Source organism: Echiichthys vipera, assembly GCF_963691815.1.
Source record: "Echiichthys vipera genome assembly, chromosome: 14".
Lineage (NCBI taxonomy): Eukaryota > Metazoa > Chordata > Actinopteri > Perciformes > Trachinidae > Echiichthys > Echiichthys vipera.
In genome coordinates, this window is record NC_139839.1 from 6,226,906 (window position 1) to 6,239,159 (window position 12,254).

Below are 12,254 nucleotides of genomic sequence, written 5' to 3' on the forward strand. Positions count from 1 at the left end.
TTAACCGTCAATGTCTCACTGCAGCTCTGTTTGAAACAACAGAGCTTGTGATGCTGTCATATAATAATACTTCTAGTGGAGTACGGAATATTTTGACATTGTTTTATTGGTATTTATACTTAAGTAAAGGACCCAAGTACCTCCAGCACACACTGAGAGGTGAGCTGCACTGCTTCACTGAGCAGAACTAAAGCCGTCAGTTACCACGTGAGCGTTTGTGGAGTGACAAACACACACACACACACACACACACACACACACACACACACACACAGTCGCACAGAATGTTACCTGGCAGGTTCAGACTGTAAATAAAGCTGCTTGAATTTCGGATACACCTCCCCCTTCTTTTGAATGACACCTCCACCGTTCCTTCTCCCTCTGTCCTACGACAATCACCAGGTGTCCTGAGGTCACGGCGCCCTCGACACACACACACACGCACGCACGCACACACACACACACACACACACACACACACACACACACACACACACACACACACTCACACTCACACTCACACAACACCTGTCTTCTTTCACGGGAAAGAAGGAAATAGACCACATAGTATTTCTTTTCAATGATCCATTCACTTGCAACTTCTCTGATCCAGTCACTATAGTGAGTGTATATAGTGTGTGTACATATATACAGTATATATATATTACATTTGCTTCAGTTAGTTGAGTTCCCATCAATCACCAACACTACAAACAACAGGTGTCTAAAAGAAATATAAAAAAACAATATAATAATAATAATAAAAATTTAATTATATTGTTTCAGCTCAAGCAAAAGAAACATTATTTTTCATTTGTAAATAAAAAAAAAGCCTGGCAGAAAAACTGGAAAAACATTTTTTCTGTTAATGCATCCACTTTTTTTAGTTGTTGTACTGAGACAGAGCATTGAGGTTGAAAAACAACCCTGAGTTGTAGTCGAGAAGAGATTAGTTTATCCCATCCTCCTCTCTCTATCCTCATTTTCTGCCCCTGTTGTGGATCGCCAGGCACGGTGACCCTCTGGACATGTTCGATGATGATGAAGAAGGAAACGGCGTGGAGGGGGTGGGGCCTCTTGAGGAAGAGGACGAGTTTTATCCTGACAGCAGCCAATGGGAAGCAGAGGAGGAGGGGGAAGAGGAGAGGAAGGTGACCAAACCTCCTCCTCTGACGGCGGCTGGAGCCATCACAGAAAAGGTAACTTGTGATTTTCTACTGATTGTTGATCTGAAGGGGAAGAAGAATCCCAAATGAAGAGTGAATGTTGTATTTACATTGTTGGATTGTGGCGGATATTATTTCTTTCCTTCGATAACTGGGAGAGCAATTGGTGGTGATTTTCAGTTCTATAAAATCAAAAAGCTGTTATCCAACAACAATCACACAGATGAAAATCCATCATAAAAGAGGCCAATTTCAACACTCACTGGAGCAAGACATTGATCACAATGCAGCTGTTTCTCCATCGGCATGTACTTTCTTCTTTTCCGTCGTGGCCGGAGGTCAAAAATGTCAAAAAGATGTTGTTTGCGTCTGAAATGTAGGCATTCAAATGGTCTTTGACTAAGTTGAAGAAGGCATTTTATGTCTAAATTTAGTTTTGGAAATCTTAAAACCACTGCTGGTCGTTGATTTTCTGTAATGTCTTCTGATAAAGTTGATATAATTTCCAGTTCTACCAGAGATTAAAAAAACTCCAAATGTACATTTACAACATTTTAGACAGTGTTCTCCTGATCCTCTACGTCTTCTCGTTATTCTCATTGTGTATTCTTTGTCCAGGTGAACAAGGAGACGAGCATGGACAACTTGTTGCCGTCCCACCACTCTGTGGTCCGACCCAAGGAACGCCGCCCAGACGTACACCAGCAGAACCCCTTCATGAGGGGGAACACCATCATCCGCTCCAAGACCTTCTCCCCTGGACCTCAGAGCCAGTACATCTGCAGGGTAACTGAAACTGTAGAGAGAAAAACAGACCTCAAACTCTCATTTTACGAATGCACAGTTGGATTCAAACGTCCCTCTCTGCTGTTTTTGCCTTTCTAGATTAACCGCAGTGACAGCGACAGCTCCACCCTCTCCAAGAAATCTCCGTTTGTCAGAAATGCCTCAGAGAGACGCAGCATGCGCATGAAGAAGGTAAAAATAACTCTCTCTCTCTCTCTCTCTCTCTCTCTCTCTCTCTCTCTCTCTCTCTCTCTCTCTCTCTCTCTCTCTCTCTCTCTCTCTCTCTCTCTCTCTCTCTCTCTCTCTCTCTCAATTTCAATTTCAACAAGCTCTATTGGCATGACTGGTTCACAATATTACCAAAGCGTAAACAATAATAATGATGATGATAACAATAACAACAATGATAAACAGAATATCAGTGTGCAGGTAAGAACCCAGTCGGGATCAGCTGGTTCATGTGGAGGAAATCATGTCAGGTGTTGTTGTGCAGCTCGTCTCTTCTCCTGTGGCAGTCGTTCACATATCTCGCCGCATCTACAGCAGTGCCACTTTTTCCTCCCAGTAAATGTTGTAGTTTTTCTTGGTTTGATAGTTTGGAGAATCTCTCTTTATCTCGCTGAAGAAAGAAAGACATTTAAGCAGTTAATTTGTTAAGCATTTTTGTGTTTTGTGATGGTCACTGTCAGATTGGGTGGTCATTGTGTCATAAATTCTTGCCATGAAGGACTACACACACCTTGTACCAGGGACATGCTTGTCTTATTCTCTGCATGTTGAGAAGTGTCCCAGATGCAGCATCAGGTCATGGACCTTATGCTCATTTTTGTACGCCATGTCTGTTAGGAGGGATTCACTGAAAAAGAAAAGAAAATTCTTATCCAATGATTAAACATGTTCACAGCTGCAGTCGTTGTTTATGAACATTTGTATGGTCACCAAAGTCTCTGTAATGCATCTACGTCATTTTAAAAAAAAACCTTACTTTCATTAGAAAATTGTTCTTGTGTTTTACTATAGATAATAGATCATAGATAGTTAGATAAAGAACAATACAACTGTAACAATTAGACACTTGATAGTAAAGTCACATAAGAAATGCAAGTTTGTCTGATCAGTTTACGTGGGCACTTGCATGTGTGACGTAATCCAAACATCTTTGATGCTCTCATGCACTTTATTTGCTGTTATATTGTCTTATCTTTTTTCTGCTTTTATACTCCTGTCCCGAGAAAAACATTTTTTTATTTCAGCTATAAATTTGTCTTAGATGGATTGACATAAACAAAACATGAAGTGGAACGTCAAACACAGTGGTTCAGGACCTCAGCAGTAGATCTCCAGCTGTTTGACTGTGTTACCGCCTCAGTGATACGATCTGCTCCGTATCTGCCCGTCATCTTCCTGCTTCTCGAGTTCTTGACAGTTTCATAGTCAAACCTGCAGGTTTAGCGACCACATCAACTATGTGCCTCCTTTCTCCAGAGAGAGAGAGAGAGACACACAAACACTCACACGTGCACACACAGAACCTATTTGAATTTCTGAGTCTTAAATCCGCCAGAACAACTCACAGTGAAGTGACTCTAAATATTTAATAACCATGTGAATGTTTAATGCAGCGATGACATTTGCCAGCTTCTATTTATTTAGAGGCAGGCAGCGGCATCTCAGTGTCCCTCCTGGGGCTCACGACACAGGGAAATCCACAAACACGCATCACATGTTGGTGAAAGTATTTGCAAATAATTCAAGTTGTTACTGTACACTCAGGTGGCATTTAAGACATTTGCTGACATTAAATACATGGCTGGCTTCAGCTGGTTAACAGCTTTTTTTGTTGTAATTGTGTTCAAATATAATCTGACTGTTATGGATAGAGCTGCAATGCTTGCGCAATATTTGGCATCATTTTTTGACATTTTATAGACGTAATGAATCGGGGGATGTAGAAGCCAAACACACCAGTATATTCTTTTTCTGTCTGGTTTTGCAGCAACATTGGATTGTGAAGTGATAAGTGAACTTATAGATACCATTTTTCAGTGTACATTCCTTTTGGGACACAAGCAACTGTTACTTGGCAGAACTCCACCTGTGGCACAATTTCAACAAGCTGATAAACATCTTTTTAGATGTTTAAGAGCAGCAGCACTTAAGCAGATAACAAATACACTGGCTAAAACCAGGGGTGCCACAAATACGCAAATGGAAGCACACACTTAACAAAATCTATAAAATGAAGGTAATAAATCACAGGATAAGGAATCCAGATACACAGTTTGAAGTGGAAAAGGATTCAGAAAACTAATATTGTACAAAAAAAAGATATAGCTATATACTTCATATATATATATATTAAAAAATGTGTGTGTGCAGCACCTAACGGTATCCCTCCCTGTCCTCCCTTCAGCCTCCTGTGCAGGTTAAAGGTCTGGACGGTCTGCTGCGAACGTCCCTGGACCTGGAGATGGACCTGCAGGTGTCTCGGACGCGGCAGACCCGGCTAGTGCAGGAGCTGCGGGTGCTGAGGGAGCTGAAGACACAGCTGGAGACGGCGAGGCAGAAGGGCCAGAGGGAACTGCCGGACTGGGTACGAGAAGACGAACGCTTCCGACTTCTCCTCAAGCAGGCCGAGAAACAGGTGAATGACCTCATCACGAGCTTTAGTCCGTCCTCCATAGGGCGCTTTTCTTTACATCTGTAAGTGAAGGAGAGCAGAGTTCCAAACTTAACACCTCCTATCCTCTTGGTCCTGTTCAGACTTGTGAGGAGCAGCTGCAGGAGAAGCGGGTGGAGAAGATGATGAGGGCAGCAGCAAAGGACGTCCACAAGATCAGGGGCCAGAGCCGCAAAGAGGTCCCCAAGGTCCAGACCTTCAGGTGGGAGAAACGTCAGACCAGGTTTCAGTCAGGGCTGGACAGAGAAAAATATTCGGAAATATGAGACTCGGTGGTTTGTTTCCAGATGAGAGCACCATCAGCATATCAGACATAAACATGCATGTGTGTTCAGCACATAGTATCTATTAAAAACTGCTGAGCAGCTTAAAAAAGACCCCTACTTCCTCTCCTGCTTCGTCAGTTATGACTTTTTAGAGGTCGTATTTCAGGCAGGAAGAGAATTTGATGAATACTGTGAGAATGTGTTCTTCACAGAAATACACCTACGTCTAAGTGGGACAAATCATGTATTGTAGCACAACCTCAAATGATATATGATACTCTCTATAATCTGGCACCAACATGCAGATACATTCTCCTGTGATGAAGGAGCATATACGTATCAACTGAGTTCGTTTATGTAGTTGTTCTGAACTGAACTGAATGGAGAATAGCAGCTTCAGCCACTCGCTACAACACTGGAAATGCGACTTGAACGTCTGTTACGTTTCACTTTTCTATCTGTGATGTGTTTTCCCCCCAGTGTTCTGAGTACAATGGGTTGCATCATTTGTTAGAAATACTTGAAAAGTCAAATTTGCATGCTGGTTTTGGCCTATCACATTTCATTGCGTTTAGCGCTAACCCTTTCCTGTGTGCTTTCAGAGAGAAGATGGCATTCTTCACACGAGCGAAGTCCAGCATCCCTGACCTGCCGGCCGACGACGTGTAGAGAAGCATTTCAAAGTACCCCCCACCACCCCACCCCCAAGAGTCTTAACCTGCTGTTCCCATACAAATGAAGCAAACATTTGGCGGTGTTATGAAGAATTAAAGAGATAATAATAATATGTTAAGTACAGAAAACACTCAAAACTATGAAGCACATGAAACACGTTTTTTTAAAGAGCTCAGCATTTCTAATGTGGATAGTCTTTGTTTGTAAATTAGTGATAGCAAAGCTTTTTTTTATTGTTATTATTATTATTATTATTATTATTATTATTCTTTCACTCTCTCTTCCACTCTGTTTATGGCGTTGTTTCTGTTACTAACAAGCTGTTTATAGGCTCTTAGGTGTTTAAAATCATTCCAGCACAAAGTCACACAGCTGCACTCATGCATACAAAGAGTTTTGTACTGAAATGACACATTTTGGACATTATATATATATATATGTATATATTGATGGCACAAAACAATGTCAAACAATGGTACTAAAGCAAAATAAGCAGCTTAACGTCACGATAAAACAAAAAAAGGTATCTCGAGAAATATTTAATACTAACCATTCAAGTAGTGTGTTTTTCAGAGCGTTTTGAAAAATACGCGGACAAACGTAAGCACACCTGACAGCACTGATGTACGCAAGCGTCATGAGCATGCCTTCTGTCTGGTCTCCGGCGTCCTTCAGTACACGACACAACGACAGGAGAGGAACGCTGGAGCGCGCTTTTTGCTGTACAAGCATCACTGAATGAACTGGATCTGATACGAGATTCTTCTCTTTTTTTTAGAAAGTAAAAAGTCATCACGATTGTCTCTCACCACACACACACTCATCAAAGTGTAGAAACAGCACTAACTCTCACTAACACTCAGGTAGTTGATCGAATAGTCTGCACTTTAAGAAAATTGAGGTAAAAGTTTAAAAAAAAAAGAAAGAAAAAGAAACGTAAACCTTTGCCTCGTGCTGGAATGATTGTTGATTGTTGAAGCACACAAAGATTGTTGAAACACACACACAGGAAGTGAGGATCAGATGTATTTTTGATGACTGTGAAATATAAGGAGTTTTAATGTCAGACTTCCCTCTGTTTCTGCTCTGTAACTGGATGTTTCGGATGCATATCTCATGATCTCATGTCTATCGGAACTGGACGTCCTGCCGCTCAATCTGTTTAATGTTGCTTTATGTTAGCATGGTGCCCCAGCAAATACATATATATGTGTGTGTGTAGGGGGGGTGGGGTGTTAAACGGGGGGAAACGAGTAAAAAAAACAGGCAATTTTCTTTCTTCTTGTATGTCACATGCAACGTCACAAACGTGCAAGACACAGGGTTAGTAAACAGCAAGCAGCAGGCAGGCCACTGAAAAACGTTTCGTTGGGTCCTACTTTTCTATATCTGTTACTTATTCAGTGCAGGTGGCACCGATCTGCCTAAATCAAAGCACTGACGTGGTGTTTGTCATCGTTTTTACACCCTGAATCCTGAATGCGGAACATTTGAGTTTAGAAGAATGTCTTAAATTGTTGGACCGTCAATAATGTCTTAAATTGTTGAAGCGTCAGGATGCTTTGAAGTCCCAGCGATGCATTAATATTTAAGGTTTCGCTTGTGTACAGTTGTGTCCTGTTGGGAAATCACCACTACGACCAAAAAGTCACGAATCTCATCCATCGACATATACATGTTCACATTCATAATAACGTCACTTTTCATGCGATCGTAGGCATCGAAAATACTATAAAGTGTCGGAGTCCTGTGAGATTGAAAAAGCTCTGAAAAAAGTGAGAATAAACGTAAAAGGAAATGCAATCATTTGTTCGGTTGCCCCTTCAGGAACTCGAGGACTCACTAAAAACCATTCAAAGCCACATGAATGGATAAATACTCGCGCAGTCAAACACACATTTTCATTTTAGGTATTTGAAGGTAACCACTTATTCATTTGGACACGCAGACCTTGCTCAGATGTCATCAGTTTAATCGAACATTAGCTGTTCTTCATGCTGTTGAATGTGAGCACTTGGTGAAATCAGAGGAGAAAACGCTTTTTTCCCCATTGAAGGCAGTTAAAAAAATGTGCACACCTCTGACATGGCGTGCGAGTCAGTTTACTGTCTCCTGCGATGTGATTTCTATTCAGCTTGGAAGCCTTAGTGACGTCTGACTTTGTTTCCACGGCAACCTGACTTATAAATCAACAGCAGACCTTGACTCGGGCACATCTCTTGTTCACCGACTCCTGGATGTTCAGCAGCTCTTGTAGAAGCTGTGTCCCCGGTGCTCTCCTTCACATGTCGCCTGCGTTAAAGCAAAACTCTTCAGTGGATTTGTGTTGTAATATTTTACACCCTCCTGCTCGTAACTGGACTCTTAACAAGAAGAGACATTACGTCGAGATATTGAAGCAGATTTAACATTGATAATGAACTTTTAGTGTCGCTTTTCTCTCGAGTCGCTCTTTTATACCGACTTTCACATCATACGGAGAGATTTCCATCAGAACAAATAGACCATGATGCATTGCAGCAACAAGACGGTTTAGTTTTCAGTAAGAACTGGAAAAGAGTTATCATTACTCTGCCTACTACCTCATTTTTATGACCAGTTTCTAACACATAAACTTTCCAGTCCAAAGAAGTATTTTACAAAAAAATAATGGAAACCGACAAATCAGCAACAAAAGTAATAAATAACTACTACTAATAATGAGAGATGACAACTTAAGGCGGCACTATTTTCATACTGAAATCATCATCACTTCAGGCATTGTCAAAAAAAAAGCACACAGAAAACTATAACAAATAGAAATAAATCAACCCTACTGCAGGAAAGGACTGAAACAAGTTGCTAGAAGGCGTTTTAGGAAATAACCTAAACCTAAATAAATGACCAACTGAAGTAGAAGTAGACGGGTGGAGGGAACAGAATTAGTAATTTGCACCGACTGGACACACAGATTGAAAACGAGTCAGTTTTAGTTACGTGGCTCTAAATCACAGGAAGCACAAAGCACGTGAAAGATGCAGAAACAATGCAAAATAAGACGAAATAGCAACCAAAAAAGAAAGACGACATCACAGAGCAGCAAATCGGAACATGCAAAAGCACAAAAATACAGATTTTACTCGTAAAAAAAAGTGGCTGAGTCTTCCCAACAATTATAAGTGAATGATTTATAACTTATAACGGCCTTGAGGTCCCTCACCTGTGACGTTTTGCTGTTATTTCATCAAGTCATATTTCACAGGACGTCCCACCCAGCTCGTACTCATGCTTAGAATAAACCTTACGTTGCTTTATTGGGGGAGAAATGCACTGTCATCGTCTGTGTTTCACTTCTTGCTGGGTCACCATGCTAAACGTGTCCACCACATGACACACACACACACACACACACTTCATATGATCATGTTTCCATTCCCGGTGTAAACAAGAATGTAGCTGACGAAGACCTCTCTGCTGTAGATGTTCCTCTGTTTTACTCTTAGATTGATAAACAGTGGCTCCTAAAGTGCTCGAGCTGTAGATCAGACTCAGTGGAGAGTCACCCTACAACCTTTTTCTTTCTGCCGGCCTGTGTCGTTCATGTGTTGCCTTCGGTGTGTGAATGTTTAAGACCAACACAGGATGTCGATTACAACCCTATTTTCCTCGTTAAGGGATCTCCACAAAGCCCCCAAAAATCCAAATCAGCCCTGTTTTCTAAAAACAAAATACTGTAAATGTTTTAAATCCACATGAACACGAAAGATAGTCGCAACACGTTCAGGTAGAAGTAGGAATATTTTTTGCACGAGTGTTTATTAGAATAATGAATATAAATAACAGACAACACTGCAGCTGTTAGCCCCTCGTCTAGAAAGAGACGCGTAAAAAGGTTCAAACTAGATGGGAACTGAAACGCTGAGAGGGCGTTCACACTGCAGGGACAACATGTCTCATTCTGGACGGTCTCAGTCTGAACAGTCAAACTTTTGAACTAAAAAAAATCAAAACCAAAGATTTAACACTTGATGCCCACACGAGTAGACAAACAGATAGGACAGCCGCTTGTGACTTGGAGGTTTCTTTACCTGTACGAGAGCGGGAAATATCATCTGCTCGTGTTTGCGATGGTCCGCATGGAGCAAGGGGGGGGCAAATCCGGTCCTGGAGAGCCACTGTCCTGCATGTTTTCGGTTTCTCTCTGCTCTAACACACCTGATTCTAATGATTTGCTCGTTATCAAACAGCTGATGCTTGTCACAGTTTGATTATTGTTAGACTCAGGTGTGTTAGGGTAGGGAGAAACCTAAAACATGCAGGACAGTGGCCCTCCAGGACTGGAATTGCCCACCCCTGGCATGGAGCATATGGGGGCCCTTAGAGACCTAAATCTGCCGTGACGTCAGATAAACAAAGTGGACTTAGTACTTTCATTTAAGTACTAGACGACAATGAATGAGAGTTAACTCTGGCTCATTTCTAAGGCTTGGTACCAAGCTTCAGTACTTTTACGTACCGACCAAATTACATCCATAGTGATAATTGATCGCCTTGACATTCAGTATAGAGTTTCAATACCTAATGAGTAAATTTCATCGGTGTCAGCGAGCCAATAAGCATGCAGCATGCTGGTACCAAGGTCTAATAATACTGGTGATTGGCTGTCTAACGATACGCGCCGTAGACGCCTACAGGAAAAACACTGCGTTACGCACAAATACTGCGTTTCAGTTGGACTCACTCCGACTTCCACGATACCCAGCCCAACCCATTTCCAGTTTTCATTGTTTCTGCTGACCAATGAGAATCATCCAACTAAATAAATTGAATCTAATGTGTCGAAGCTGGTTTCGACATCTTTGATTAGAGCGCCTTCGTCTCAGCTGTATCCCGCTATCGTCTTTTAAACGCGCAGTTGGGTCCGTTTGAGGTCAGTTTCTTCCTCTGTAGCAACATTTTAGGTAATTATGCCTCCTGAAGGTGCGATTACATGTAATGCAAAATGATTTTTATTTTTTTTAAACTGTCGACGGTGCTATATTTGGCATCGGCAACAGCTCAGACTCCTGACTGAACCCCAAACTCACCGGGAACTTCAGTTCATGTCACATTTTCCCTCGTATCTCTGTACGTTCGTGTCGTCTCAGGCCTGGGGATAAGCACGTGTGCGTCCCAATTTTTTTTTTTACAAACTTGCACAGGCAGGTCTTTTGACCTCAATTCAGTGTCCACAGCGAATACCCCGGAAAGACTCAGTTTCTCTATTGTTACGACAAACTTGAGCAACGTAAATCAACCATAAGTTCTCATCAGACTGTTCAGACTGAGGTCCCATAAACACGAATCAGATCAAGAAGTCTCGTCAAAAAAATGTCGCAGTTGTGTTCATTTGGTCAAGAGAAACACGCGTTGGTCACATGACAGATCCAGTCCGATCCGGTTTCCTCCTGCAGTGTGAATGCAGCTCTGAACACTCGACGGGGCGGAGGGTTTTTACTGTACGAGAAACACTGTGAAATGAATGAAAGCCTGTGGGGTTACGTGAGAGAGTGTGCCTTTTTTGGTAAGCAACCTGTAAACCATAATTTTTTTCTTTCTTTTTTTTGTCTTAAATGTCCAAACGTGGCCGCCGTCGTCTTATCTGTAAAAAAAAAAAAGAGCTGGAAATGTCGATTAATGTTTGCGTTCACTTTCCTGATGTGAACGGTGTGTCGTTTCTTTGTTGTCCTCCACTCTCGAGCGAGTCGTTTTTAAAGAATAGGACTCCGCGTGGTCCGAGGAACAGTGCTGTCCGCTGAAACGTCCATCGAACTTCGTCATGATCGACCGAATGTTGTTTAACCTCTGCGTAAATTTTAAAAAGCCACAAAAATATGGCAACGCCTGGATGAAGGAATGTAGGTTTTTGCCACGAGAAATCACAATCATTCAGAGAAACCCAACGAATGCTGTTAGTCGCAAATGTGTTTTTTTGTCATCATATAGGTTGTGATATAATTCCTGTTTGTTTTTTTGAAGTTCCCGTGCATTTTTTCCCCCTCCCTCATTTGATTATTGTTTGTTTTCTAATGAATCTGTTTGTATTACGACTGGTGATGAACCTGGTTGTGTGTACGGAGGCGGCTATGAGAAACATACAGCATGTATTTATTGCACTTTTGTGATTTGGGTGTGCTTTTCCTGTGTTTCTTTTTGATCGCGAGAGTCCCGAAAAGCTGTGAATCTTATTCTCAGACACTGTACTATCGACCAGAGTTGTAAATATTTCACCAGCACAAAAAAAACAACAACCAAACGATATGTTTTGTAGTTTCACAACAAATAAAAAAAAGTTCTTCTCTTCTATTTCAAAGTGTGCTGTAGAGTTATTTCCACTTATTACATGTTGCACCACTTTAATTCATCCGTCTCTCAAAATCTCTCATTACCTTTAAGTATGGATGTGTTTCTTTTTCTTGATAACCAGGGCCGTTCGAAAGTGTAGCAATACTTTACTACGAATTTTTGCAGTCCATATTTTTAATGGATTATGCAGGATCCATGACCGAAACAACGAGGTCGAGAGTACAAGCGGCCGAAATGTGTTTCCTCAGGAGGGGGGCTGGAGTCTCCCTTAGAGAGGGGGGCAGAAGTTCAGCATCCGTGAGGAACTCGGAGTAGAGCCGCTGCTCCTTTGTGTTGAAAGGAGCAAGTTGAGGTGGT

General features: G+C 41.6%; 1 protein-coding gene across 1 annotated transcript in view; it reads left to right on the plus strand.

Moving 5' to 3' along the window:
- Positions 1-6,718, plus strand: part of wwc1 (WW and C2 domain containing 1) — a 50,013-nt gene extending 43,295 nt beyond the window's left edge. Inside the window, exons 17-22 of the mRNA XM_083927363.1 lie at positions 1,010-1,199; positions 1,785-1,952; positions 2,052-2,144; positions 4,366-4,596; positions 4,716-4,834; positions 5,501-6,718. Of these exons, the coding sequence (XP_083783489.1) occupies positions 1,010-1,199; positions 1,785-1,952; positions 2,052-2,144; positions 4,366-4,596; positions 4,716-4,834; positions 5,501-5,567 (868 nt within the window). The 3' untranslated portion in view covers positions 5,568-6,718. The remainder of the gene's footprint in view (positions 1-1,009; positions 1,200-1,784; positions 1,953-2,051; positions 2,145-4,365; positions 4,597-4,715; positions 4,835-5,500) is intronic.
- Positions 6,719-12,254: the final 5,536 nt, after the last annotated feature.